Genomic DNA, 13,606 nt, shown 5'->3' with positions numbered 1-13,606 from the left:
AATAACTGTGGGTATGGATACAGGACTGTGGCAGCAGCACAGACAGATACCTCTGCGGTCTCCAGTGCTGACCATGCATGCAAAGGAAGCCGAGAGAAAACAGTATCTGCTTTGCTGACAACTGCAACTGTGCTGAAATGCTGCAGTCCCTCTCTGAGGCACAGAGAGAAATCTGAGGAAGAAATTGAGGGGTGAAAAATACCGTAATATTAGAAAAGTTAGCCTGCCGAATGGTAAAAGGAGCCAGAGACAATAATCGAACAGTGAGGCTGAACAGACGACGGGAGAAGATGGGCGATGGTGGGAGGATGGCTGTGAACAGGGGAGTGGACACATAATGAGGAAAGACTGAAATAGAAAGAGACCGCAATATAATGGAAGAATGTGGGGAGAGAAAGACAGCATGGTAATAGTGTGAAATCAGTATGTTTTGTGAAAATGTATTTTTGTAATTTCATTTAGGTTTAGTTTACTTTTATCAAGAGCTATTGGATGGATTAACTGTATGTATTGATAAGTACAGGAAGGGGAAATATGTACATGTACTCCATTCTGCATGAGCAAAACTTCCCCACTACACACTAAACTGTCAAAGATTAGATTAAACACAGGAGATAGAGCTTGTTAATCAGAGGTGCTGGTGTTTCCCTCTGCTTCCAGTCTTTATGTTAAGCTACACTAACCACATCCTGACTCAGTACTAAACATACTAACATTACAGTGCTAGCAGACTTGTCGTTTCACTTGTGGACACAAAGGAAACAAAGGCAAAAAACAGAATATAAAACATGAACAAACATTTTCTCCCTTACCTCGAGCTGTATCTATGCCATGCAGACAGTTTGGATTTTATCTACCAACTGTAGAAAGCAGTTCCAATAAAAACAGCAAGGTCGGTGGATTATCCAGAGTAACAGAGACACAGGATTCTGGAACAACATGTTTGTGTTGATTTGTTTTTTTTTTTTAAAACCTCAATGCTGTGAGTAGCACAATCCAGCTATGTTTCACCTCTGTTACATGTGTGGAGGCAGAGATCTCAGGGAGAGACATCTCACACCCTGGACAAATAAAACCTAATGCAAGGCCATTTACTCCAGAGGTAAGTGACACAATATAACTTGTTTGTCATTTGGGTGACTGGATGCTTTAATTTAAACTGTGAGAATCTCTCAGAAAATGTCCACATGGAAGAAGACAGCATGGCATTCCTCTGAGGCCTGATGTCATTTATCACAGTACTGTAGATTGATAACTGGGGATTGGAATGGTATCTGCTAATGTGGCTATACATGTATTACTATCATGTATTACTACACATTAGGTGCATCTTGCTCTGTTTGTATTCTTGTGTATTTTATGTGTTGTCATGTGTCCATTTTTCAAACTCACTGCACTTGAAAAAACAAGCTTTTGTTCCTAAAGCTGCCATTCAGTGGCTGAGGAAGACTAACTGAGAGCTTTCCTCTGTAAATCAACACAGAACGGTATGCAATGTGGACTCTTCCATATATGCTGAATATGAGCTGCAGCACTTCCACCTTGCCTTTATCTAGTGAGAGGTGATCTTTTACATATTAAACTAATGGAAGCCTGGTTCATCACAGGGACCCACTGGGGTGTGCTGCTTTTTGCAAACGACTGCCTCCTCTGAAAGAAAAGATGAGTGTGTATCCCACTCTGCATCATACATTCATCATTCAGTGAACATTAGAAGCCATCCCTCAGCAAGGCATTGGTTTTGTCCAGTGGGAGATCCACTTCTGGTTCTTCTTGCACTCTGCAGGCTGTAGACGCACCATCCAACCTCAGAACGGGAATTTGGAAACAGTAACAAAGCACTTATCACACAGGGCAGAAAACTGGTGCTGCACTGGCCTCTACAGGTTCAACACAGGTTATTGCATTCACTTGACAAACATTTGAACCTCTGATTAAACCTGTAGAGGCCACTGCAATTCTGGATTCCTGCAACACGCAACGGAGTGGGTTAGTTACTGTGGCATTGCTCACACACTCTCATTCTAACACACATTCTACCATCATTACCATCCTTCCAGATATTTAGCTGCCTTTACAATTACATTATGTCACTGACAGTGTGAATTAGCAAAACATGCAGCATATTATTCATCACTTATTGCAATATGTTTACTGACAATAAGGGTTATCAATATTCAGCAGAACTATTTCATGTTCTGATTTTGTCCAAGAACTCACTAAAGACTATGCAATATGATATCATATGAAACTCTGATGGGTTAGGGTTAGCCCTGTTGTGAAGCCTAGGGTTTGGGTTACCTGGTGGATCTGGAGACAGAAAACATTCATTTATTAAAAGAGAGCACAGGGAAACCGCCACTCCTGACAGTTACAGGCTGAGACCCCTGTCAATGTACCCAGCGCTTCCAAAACATACTTCTATTTAATGGCACATTCATTCAGTTTTTGAAAACAAAAAAGCTATTAACACAACACTGACATATTTGTATTTTATGACGTTTATTTGGCAAACCTGTCAGAAAACGATTTAAATGTTAGGCAATAAAATCAGAGATTTAACTGGATGGACACACAGTCTGAGATCCAGCCCTCATCTTCAGGAACAATCAGTGTATCAGCTGAAAGTGATATAAGCCTCTCTGGTGCCTCTGGTGTGTGTTGCTGTGTGCTTCCTGATCACATACCTGCTTCACAACATTCCTACATGCTTAGCAGGTTAGTGACTAATGCTACTTCTAACTTAGATACTTAGATAGTTACTGAAGTGATGTGCTGTTTTATTTACAGGGACTGGTAGCCACACTGTTAATACAATACCACATTCAGTGGGATTACACAAGGACACAGACACAGGAACTGAGGTAAACTGTAAACAGCATTTTAGTGAAAGATGCATGCTCCTTAGGTACTGGACAAAATGTTACCCAGTGCATGACTGCCTTTGTTTGCTACTGTTCATGTGGCAGAAGACAACATTTTCTGGGACATTTTAGATTCAGTATTTGACAGGAAAATCGAGGAAACGGATTTATTTTAGTTCTGCTTTTTTGCAGCTTAACCAAATCGCATCAAGTTTGCTTTTAATTGCAGAGGATAAGACTGTACTCTCTACACATCCAGTCGACACGGAGCATCAGCAGCATTCACAAGGAGTCATGTTTCTGGTCACCTGATAGATGGAAGTCTAACATTCACTCTCTTACAACAGCTGAATATTCTAACCAGCTAATTGCTTCTTTGTGTGTCTGTCGTTTGGTGCGGGGCAGGTACATATGTCACGAGACAAGAAATATAATGGGACATTTTGTGTTGGAGCTACTGCAGTTGGACAGTTTTTGGAGCCACCATCTAGTGGCCATTAGTGGGACTGGTGTCCACAGTTGGAACTTCTCCTTCTTAAAATGGTGTGGAACAGTCTTGACAATGGTGACAATGTGTTTTCATTTTATTTGTCCTGGTTTTCAAATATTTGTCTCTGAGATTTCTGCCTCCATCCCAATACAATAGAGGCGAATGGAATTTTCTGCAGGAACAATTCTATAGGGGGCATTTCTTTGGTAGAAGGTAGTTCCAGTGAAAACTCTTGACAGTGAAGTCTGTAGATTCTCCAGAGTAATCAGGATAATTTAACCAAAAAGCCACTGCTGTAATTTCTTTAAATGGAATTTTCCAATACTGTGAGCTCCACACATGAAAGCTTATTCCCCACCATTGTACTTCTGTGGAGACAGGAATCTCCAAGCAGCACAAATAAGAATGAAACTATCGGCATGGCTAGATACCACCAGATGTAAGGAAAAATGATGTTCGTTTTGAGCATACATGTGTGTGAACATGTGTGTGTCTGTGTGTAATTTAGTGAACTGACCTTTAAACAGATATAATTCAGTACTTCTGTGCCTCTGAATACACAGTTTAGTACCACAGTCCCCTGCATTGCTGGGATGCTGTGCCAGATGACGTAACATTTCATAATCAGTGAAACCTCCACTAGAGGACGGCTTCAACAGATCCACCACTTTCCTCATATAACATGACTTTGTTTTTTTACCCTAATTGCATGATATCAGTCTCTGACCTTGTCTTCAAAGACTGTGATCGGTGTTCTGTTCTGTTATCTTCCTCACTGTCACCCAACATTTTTAACAAATAGGCTATGCATGCTGAACGAAACATTCAAATTAAAGAGCAATGAAATACTCCAATAAAAAGCAATCACGCGTTTCAGTGAAATATGAAATTGAACTGATTTACTGGCCTTATGAGGCCAATTATAGTCATAATTTACCATGGCCAGATGACGTCATTTACTTTGTTATCATGTCTGTTTGAGGACAAAGTTATGCTATGCATCTGCCACCTATCAATCTATCAAGAAGAGTATTTGGAAACCGAAGCGTTAGAATAAACAGAGATGACTTTATTGGTTGGATCTTTTTTACATTTTTGTTTTATCTTGTTTATTTCTTTTGATGTAACTGTATACCCGGAAACCTATCTGGTTTTAGAAGACTCAGCTACGGGGCAGCTGAAATGAGGACATTCCTGTTATACAGCCTGGGCGGAATTTGAATAGTACAGAGGAACCGCCTGCAGCTGATTGGTGGAGAACGACGTGTTTCTACAGTGCCAGCCTGTCATTCAACAGACCCCAAGCCGCTGATTGGCTGTTCCCGGAGAGGGCGGGCCGTCTGTCATGACTATATATATATACTCTGGATTCAGGCCATCTGTAAATGATTGCTGGCTTTCAGAGAGAGGCAGACCACTGTGTCCAATGCTTCTCCACAGAGCTCACTTAAACCTTTCTCCTCGAACACAACGAGTCCCACTGATATAGCTGAGACTCGGTTTTCCTCTCCCAAAGAGGAGGTGGACTGGGAGAACTTAATAATGATCAACACCATGGAATGTGCAGTGGACGCGCAAAGTCTGATCTCCATTTCTCTGATGAAGATCCACAACTCCAGAACGCAGAGAGGGGGGATCAAGCTGCATAAAAACCTACTGGTCTCCTATGTGCTGAGGAACGCGAGGCAGGTCTACATCAAGGAGAAATACGCGGAGATTTATAGGATGCAGCAGTACGAGGAGGTGATGACGGTCTGCAACGAGATCCAGGAGCTCAACCCGCTGGATCTGGACGCAGAGGACGCCGACGATGAGCAGCTGGCGGGGGCTGCTTGCTGCGGCGAAGAGGCGAGTCTGTGCGGCTCTGCGTGCCACCGAGGCGCGGCACACGGCCGGACAGCGAGCGCTCTCCCCGGCTGCTCTCCCCTCGAGGACGACAGTAAGGAACCGGAGCCGTCCTATTACCGAAGCTGCTGCATGGAGGCTTCCCCCGTGTCACACTGTGACCAGTTTCCTGCAAACAACAGCGCGCACTGCAATAAAACCACAGTGCTGGACTTGGACACGCATGTGGTGACCACGGTGGAGAACGGCTACCTCCACCAGGACTGCTGCTGTGACGCGCTCCAGTGCGGCCAGGGCGCGCAGTCCCCGGCCAAGAAACGGAAGGTTGACTTTGGTTGTTGTTTATCCGACGTTGAAGAGTTGTCGGATTTTACAGCAGCTCGGAAAAGGGCGAAGCGCGAGGACTGTTCCTACTCCAGCCCGGATTACACGGACACTTCCAACATCTCCAACCTGATCTCCATCTTCGGCTCGGGGTTTTCAGGGCTGCTGAGCAGACAGGCGGACTTAGAACAGATCTGTAGCAAACAGGTCCTAGCCAGTCTGGGAGCATGGACCCGAGCGATTGTGGCATTTTGAACTCTTTGTTTTAAGGGGACCAGGGTCAGCTGTAACATGTGTCCCACCAAGCATTAGTAGACAAACTAAGTGAAGAGCTAGTTTCTGCTGCTGGCTTGTTTGGCATCAGTGTTACCCGTTACAAAGAAACGCCTCCATGGGCTACTGTTCCTCAGAGAAAGTTGAAGATGTGATGATCATTTGTGGAACTTTTGCACAGGTGTGTTTAGTCAGTGTCCCCTTTAATGACCGTTCCTCAAACACCAGAAAATAAAAGGGAACCTCGGGAGAACATCAGTGAGAGAACTAACACTTTCTGAAGTACTGTTCCACATGCTCTGCAGAATGTGTATTTAATGAAACAAGGGTTTTCACAGAAATTGTACATTGCTCCAATGTGTGACGTCAGTAGTAATGCTGCAAAAAATTCAACACTTCTCATCATCAGTGTGGGTTTGGTCAGTAGTAGATGTCATTTAACCACCGAGTGATGGTTACTGGTTTGGTAAAAGCAGGTTTAATAATTAACTTTCCACACAGAAAGTGTGATACTATTATAACTTTCTTAACTTGGACATGACTAATGTTCATTATTCAATCTGTTCAACAGTGAATGAATTTTGATCATGTACTAAAATCACAACCCTGACATTTGCACGGCCATAACAAAAACATCAGTTCAGAATATATAGAGGACAGAAGTATGAAGAGTTATACCTTAAAGCACACCTTTGTCTTACAAGATCATCAGTGACATGTGTGGGTGACATCACTCACACTTGTCTCTAATTGGAGGAACTGAACCTGGTCTCCCTGTGAGGTATAAATTGACTTTATTTTTGCCAGATAAAGAAAAGCTATTTAAAAACGGACCATTTTAATGACAATAGTTCTGGCAGGGGGAGGAATGAGGTTGTGCCATATGTATCATGTGCTGGCTGTCCTGTTTTCACAGATTGGTGTCTACAGAAGACACTCTTGTGACTGATGAAACGGACGGACGTCTGTGGCCTTAAATTCACTGCACACTACCGCTAGCTATTGTCATAAACTGAAAGCATGTTGAAAGTGACTCAGTGTCTCCCCTGACCTGGGCTGAGGAGTCTTTTGGGAAAACATCTTCTCCAGTTTGAAATGGACCTTGCACATTCTGAGCAGTTTGTTGCCATGTGAAACACCACATCTTCCCGCCTACATGGACCAAAGCAGCTCATATCATCTAATGGAATGCCAACACTTCAATCCTGTAACACTTTTTTGAGCTCTCAGTGTGGTCATCACATCCCTTCCACTCCCAGTGTACAGTCTGGGCTATTTTGGCGGTTTGACATCTTCTCTTAATCATGGTTGTTGCTCAAAGCTCCACAGCAATTCATAATTCCAACATATCTTGGTTTTGTGAGTTATACTTTGTTTTGCAGGAGTGATCTTAGTCCTTTTGTTTTAAAAAGGCAAACTCATGATTTAGCCATACCCCGAGAGTCCATGCATTAGCTTTATGAGCACTATGTGTACCAAAATAAAGAGAGTATTCAGCCATTCTCTACATATTTTGTTGTTATTCTTGTATTTTTGTGCTTACTAAATTGTATATCACCGGGTAAAACTGTTCCAGAAAAATATTTGTTAAAAATTTATAATCTTAATAAAAAATGAACACCTTAATTGTACCTGTTGTGTTTGATTGTGGCGATGAGTTACAGGCCTACAGTTCCACACATGGAACAGTGACGGAACACACGTTCATATGCTTGTAATAAACCAAGTAAGAAACCCTGTATAAAGGCTCCATACGTTGTAGTTGATACAATATCACTATGCATTATAGATGAGTTATAAGCCACTGAAAACAAACTTGAGTTCACACAGTGAAAATTTCCTTTGACTGGTGTGTATTCTTTCCCTCCAATTTGGTAATAATTTTCTAAGCCATGTGAGTCCACCACTATAGACGTTCACATGTTATCAATAAAGAACCATTTCCAACAATCCAGCAAATCTGCAGTTGTAAGGATTAAAGGAATAGTTCAACATTTGGGATATACACGTTTGCTTTCTCTGTGATTAGATGATAGATAATACTCAATATCACAAAAAAAGAAAAAAATAGTCACCAGCTGGTTAGCTTAGCTTAGCACAAGGAGGGGAAACAACTTGCCTGGATCTGTCTGAAGGTACTAAAGTCTGCCTACCAGTGTCTCCAAAGCTCACTATTGTTTGCTTGATCTTCACACAGTGAAGTCTAAAACGATAAGCTATCATTTTATTCCATCGTGTTTCTTAGCTGGATCCACTGACTTCCTGAAGTCTCTGCTGCTCTACTGCAATGCTCAGAGCCAAGAAAGTACTACCAGTCATTTTCATTCTTTGGTCTTTGTGCAAATCACCTAAATGAGATACAACATATTAATTGTAGAGGGAAAAAATTGTGGGTTTAAGCTAGCTGTTTCCCTGGTTTCCAATGTGAGATAAGCTAAGTCGTCTTAAATGAAATGGACAGATATGAGCGTGGTGTTGATCCTCTCATCTAATGCTTCGTCAGAAGGCAAATAAGCATATTTCCCCAATAAATAAATAACATATAAACCATAAACATATGAGGAAACAACATAATATGATATATTACCATAAAGAATATAAAAAATCACCAGCTCAAAATTATAACTTCATACAGATGGGACTTGTTTCCCTCTCACAAAGTGTACATAGCAGCTACTGCAGAGGTGCTGTATTTTGGCAAAAAATTAACCATCAAAGTGTCAATGCTCTAAATCAGGCAGGAATGAATTGTCATTCTACTTTTGCTCAATGTCATAAAAAGGCCCAGTCACTAGTTTTCCTGCTGGTCCCTACTGTGCACTGTGTCTCCACCACTGAGCTGTGACTATAGTTTGCATCTCAGCCTCAGAATTTCCTTCCCTACCAAAACTTTAAGTCCTGTTATCTCTGCTCTGTGCCACTTGGTGGTGTTCTTTAAAATCAATGAATGGAGATATCAGCAGGGCTGTGTATGCAGAGCAGCCACCTCAGGCTGACCCTCCCTCCAACTCTCCCCTCGCTAGCTCCAGACACCCTCCTCCTCTCCTCCTCCTCTCTCTCTCTCTCTCTCTCTCTCTCTCTCTCTCTCTCTCGTCTTCCTCCTCTTCCTGGATGTATTGGTTTTCTGCCTCACAGAGTGAAGCATCGCTCTACCCCAACACATCACATCCATCGCTGCTGCTCGTTTGCTGCTTCAGCTCTGCAGGCTTTTTCTAGCTGCCGCTACCCATAACAACTTGCAGTAGGTAGGTTGTAATGGAAGTGACGAGGCAATGTGAACAATGCATTGTGTAATTATGCAGATGTGGGATGATTCAGTGTCTGATTATTTACTGAAATGATCTATTGCACCTATTGCAGAACAACCTATTGCATTAATACACAAAAGCGTCTGTTGAACATGAAGATGTGAGTGGAAGAAGAACATGAAATGATATCAGACTGAAAGCAAAGCTCAGCCCTCTCTGGTAGACAAATGATGTGGACAATGGCTTTGTTTCATGGTGTATACACAGCTCCTCCATCTGGACTGAGAAAGACTGACACCCAAGAACACAGACATACAATCATTTTGATCATCAGTGATTTTATTTGTCATTTACATGCATTAAGCTTATCCCCTAAACACTTGATTTGGTTTGGTTTCATTCTCTTATTAAATATTATATACAAAATGTCTGAAAAATGTATAGATACAAAACAAAAGCTCAGTGAACAGTGGATGGGATTTGGATCTGTGTGGACAGACAATATTAAACCATTAAACCACATGAAGCATGACATAGGACAACATTCGTCTTACCAATGTCTCTCTGCTCTGATCACCTTCTACACTTTTAAGGACAATACCAGGTGGTGGGGGTGCTGTGAGGGGGAGGGGGGAGCGTGGTGACTTGTGTTAGTGTGTGGGGGTGCTCGAAGGAGGAGGGGTAGACAACAGAGGGGGGTTGGAGAGGTGCAGCCATGAGGGGGGTTGGTGGGGGGGCATGCTTTGTCAGGAGAGGGGGTTGATGTGTTGGCTGGCTTGCAGAAGGGGGAGGAGGCCACACTTGACGGCAGAAGGGAAAAGAGAGTGTGTGTGTGTGGGGGGGGTGGCGGTGGCTATGGGGGATAGGTCTCCTGGCAGGAGAGGGGGGGAGGGGTCGTGGGGGGTAGTTCTACTAATAGAGGGTGCGGGGGGGTGGGTGGCAGACTGTGGCAGCAGAGATTGTACAGGTCAGCCAGGTTGCACAGAGGTCTGTGAGGGCCGGGCGGGGGAGGGGAGGTCTGGGATGGTTTTTGTGAGGACGACCAGGTCCAGGCTGATACAGACACGTCGCTGCTCTCCCTTTTCAAACTAGTTTTCGTCGTCCATTTTTACTTGACTGGGTTTTGCTACTATTTCCCTCTTTTTTTGTCCAGACTGGATGAAGGGGAGCACTCGTGTTTAAACGGTTTTCTCAGAGTACGCTGTGATGATCACGCTTTGACAGATGTTGTGAATGAATGGTGCTATCAAGTCAGGGGATCCTGGAGTTATTAGAATTGATCATCATGGGACCATGAATATCTATATATGTGTTATTCGGTCTATATCTACTAAGTCCATCCATTAGTGGCTGACCAACCAAAACTACCCCTACAACCTCATGTCTAATAAAAAGTCAAGAGGAACATGTCTTAAAACAATGTCTTGGTCACTTTGGATAAACTGTGAACATTTTTCATTGGAACTACTTTCAACTAAAGAAACAGTCCAGTTTAAACCTCTTCATGGTGTTGCTACATACTGTACTCTTCCATTAGAGGCAAGTCACAAATGTTTTATTGTTATTTGAGTGAATTTACATTTTAAGACAACTTTCTGTTGACTCTAAATCTGATTTTAACAGAAGACACAACTAATCACATAATCCATGTTATCAGTGACACATTTAACATGTCTTAAAATGGCTGCACCGGCATAAGAAGTGGTTCGTTGTGAGGTCACCTGGTTCTGGTGTACACCTCGACATAACTGTGGCAAGGTCAGAAGTTAAACCACGGGAGACAAGGTTTTCAGGGGCTGTTAATTAATAACAATAATTCATGAGTTTTCATGTTGTGCACTGTGGATCTGTGGATTCATTGTAAATATCACAAGAAAACTGAAAGACTGACAGTTGTGTTTTTCAGTTTGTTCTCACAAATACAAAATTTGTGTTTTCTGCTACAAGATGACACTTACAATATGAAAGGTCGCCTTGCTTCTTGCAACTACCTTTTGAATGAAAAACAAGATGACAGATTACTTATTTGATTGATTAATTAATTAATTAATTAGGTACACCCAAATAAGGTTGCACACTCATCTGCATGTAGTAGAAAAATTAGACCACGCCCACATGCAACCAAAGACCACACCCAATTTGCATAAGCAAAGTCGACTATTTGCATATATTTAGCATATCAAAGACCACTGGGCTACAGCCATTACTACTCACTGACTTGGTAACGCATATTGATGAGATATCACACAACACATGTTAACGCTGAAAGTAACTGGCCACGCCTCAATATGAATATTAAATAAGGCATTGGACTTTGAAAACTGGGTTACTCCCTTATTTGCATATTGGGGGAGAAAACAATGCTGTATCTTATTTTCACATCATCACTGGAAAAAATTAGGCCACAGTTTCTCACAGTGAGGCAACACCCAAGAAGAAATTGTTCTGATATAAAATAGACTTTTAAAATGATATACATAAAGGTCATCATGATATCAGCATTCCCAGTGCTCCCAGTCTTTGTACAATAAAGCGTAGACCTTATAAATATTGACTACTGGACTGTGTTGGATTAAACCTGCTGTTAAACTGTTCTGTGTATTCTCCACGTGTAACTCTTTGGGCGACTGAGGTTAAACCCTGGACAGATGTAAGAAGAGTGGCTGCAGCTTGGTTGGTAAAGAGGGTTCACCATTAATTGTGAGGGTGGTGGTTCCTGTCCATAAGCTGAAGTGCCCTTGAGCAAGAAGCTGAACTTGCTGAAGTGGATTTGGGTAAAAGTGACCTGTACATACCAGGATGAATGCAAACATCGAATGTGAGGCATGTGCTGTTGCTCTCTAAAGGTGCTGTAAAAAGTAGATAGGACTCCTTTCCTTTCCCTCGGTAAAATGATTAATACAACAAATTCTAATTTATGTAATCAAGCTAACCATTATTCTTTATTGAGAAAGACTATAATTTCCCCTCTTTCAGCATTGAAAAGTTATTGAAATGAAACAATCTGATAAGTTCAGAGGGAGAAATCTCTTTGATGTAACCTCAACAACTCAAAGACTCATAGAACATTTAACAAGGGGCCCCAACTAGGGGCCAAATTGATTCGGAACAACTAGCTTGATATATAATAGCTGATTGTATTTCATACATTTTTTATTTAAAATCTTAATTTGTAAAGCAACTACAGTCTCTGGTCAAATATAATGGGGCAAAAAGTACAACAGTTCCACCTGACATGTAGTGCAATAGAAGAAGAAAGTAGGTTCAGATGGGACTACTAAATTAAAGTACAAGTATCTCAAATTGTACTTGAGTCCAGTGTTTGAGTAAATGTACTTATTTACTTTACACCACTTCTTTCCCCATCTTCAGTTTGCAGCTGCATCCCATTTCAGAAACTGCCTGCATGCAAGTTAACATTTCAGGCCCAGACATGTCAGAACGGGTTGACACAGCTGTCCCATTCCAAACATTCCTCCCAATGAGGCCAAGAAACTCCCTCAGATTTGCAGTCCCAAATCCATCATGCACACTTTGTGAATGATGAATTCAGGTGTGAACTCGAATGGTCAGCCATTTCTTTGCGAACACCCAAGTGGTAAATCCAGGTGATAGACAAGTTCTACGATACCCTGAAATGACTTGCTGTGATGTTAAACTTCAACACAATAGACAACTGACAAACAGTCCTTCTACATTTTCAATATCACTTACATTTCTTCAACACAATGTGCACAAGATTGGCAGTATAACTTACACTGAATCAGTCTTAGTGCAGCTCTTAGTTTGGAGATCACCACTTTTCTTGTCCCACATGTAGAGTTCAACAACATGTTCAGTAGGTTGACAAAATCTTACAGGGGAGTTCATGGCTGAGGTTCACATGATACATTTACCACTGACTAAACACTAAGACGACCTGATGATTGTCAAGACTTTGTGAGTCTTGAATGCACCAGCGCTTTCCTCCTCTGAGTCAAGGGTGGGAGCTCATGGTATTGTGTTGATTCATCTGTAGAGTGTCTCATCTGGAGAGATTTCATTCCTCAGAAGGACACGGCTTCCCGGATGCTTTATTCCACCACTCTCTGCAATGCAGCCCAACATCCTGTATTTAAGGGAAATTCCACTCCCATCCTTATGAGGACTCATATTATGTATAAAAAAAGACTGTTGCACTTTGTTTTGGAATTGTTAATTTGGCATGAATCGGAGTTCCCCTCGTCTTGGTAACTACATCTGTTATATGGAGGGGTACTGTATGTATCCTGACTCATGCAATATTCAACACTTTCTCCCTCATTTCAGAATCCATTTGCCTCACTGCTGGGTTCATCTCTGGGTCACAAACGACTTGAAGTCTATTTCCAATAAAAACAATGGGCATCATGCAAGAACCACACGTACAAATGGATTTTCCAAGTGGCACGGAGAGGTCGAACAACCCACAGTTTAAAAGAATTTGTGGCATTTACCAATTTTCTTGTAGTTTCAATTTTGAACCAAATTTTGGAGGAGCCCAGACTTACAAGTCATGACCAGACAGTGTGAAATCATTATGC

At 42.0% G+C, this 13,606-nt stretch overlaps 2 protein-coding genes across 2 annotated transcripts in view; one reads left to right on the top strand and one right to left on the bottom strand.

Moving 5' to 3' along the window:
• Nucleotides 1–4,756: 4,756 nt before the first annotated feature.
• Nucleotides 4,757–5,893, top strand: ier5l (immediate early response 5-like). Its single transcript, XM_070850634.1, has one exon. The coding sequence runs from the start codon at nt 4,897–4,899 to the stop codon at nt 5,776–5,778; it is 882 nt and encodes a 293-aa protein (XP_070706735.1). The 5' UTR covers nt 4,757–4,896; the 3' UTR covers nt 5,779–5,893.
• Nucleotides 5,894–7,920: 2,027 nt separating this feature from the next.
• The window catches only part of thap1 (THAP domain containing, apoptosis associated protein 1), a 107,877-nt gene continuing 102,191 nt past the window's right edge, over nt 7,921–13,606 (bottom strand). The window contains exon 4 of the transcript XR_011585678.1: nt 7,921–7,934. The gene's annotated coding sequence lies outside the window, so the exon portion shown is untranslated. The remainder of the gene's footprint in view (nt 7,935–13,606) is intronic.

Source organism: Pempheris klunzingeri, chromosome 19 (genome assembly GCF_042242105.1).
Source record: "Pempheris klunzingeri isolate RE-2024b chromosome 19, fPemKlu1.hap1, whole genome shotgun sequence".
Taxonomy (NCBI): domain Eukaryota; kingdom Metazoa; phylum Chordata; class Actinopteri; order Acropomatiformes; family Pempheridae; genus Pempheris; species Pempheris klunzingeri.
The sequence above is the reverse complement of the archived record's forward strand: the minus strand, read 5'-3'. Positions and strand labels throughout refer to the sequence as shown.

Bases quoted from the DNA above. Each gene is read 5' to 3' on its own strand.
- ier5l (XM_070850634.1), top strand. From the start codon at position 4,897: ATGATCAACACCATGGAATGTGCAGTGGACGCGCAAAGTCTGATCTCC.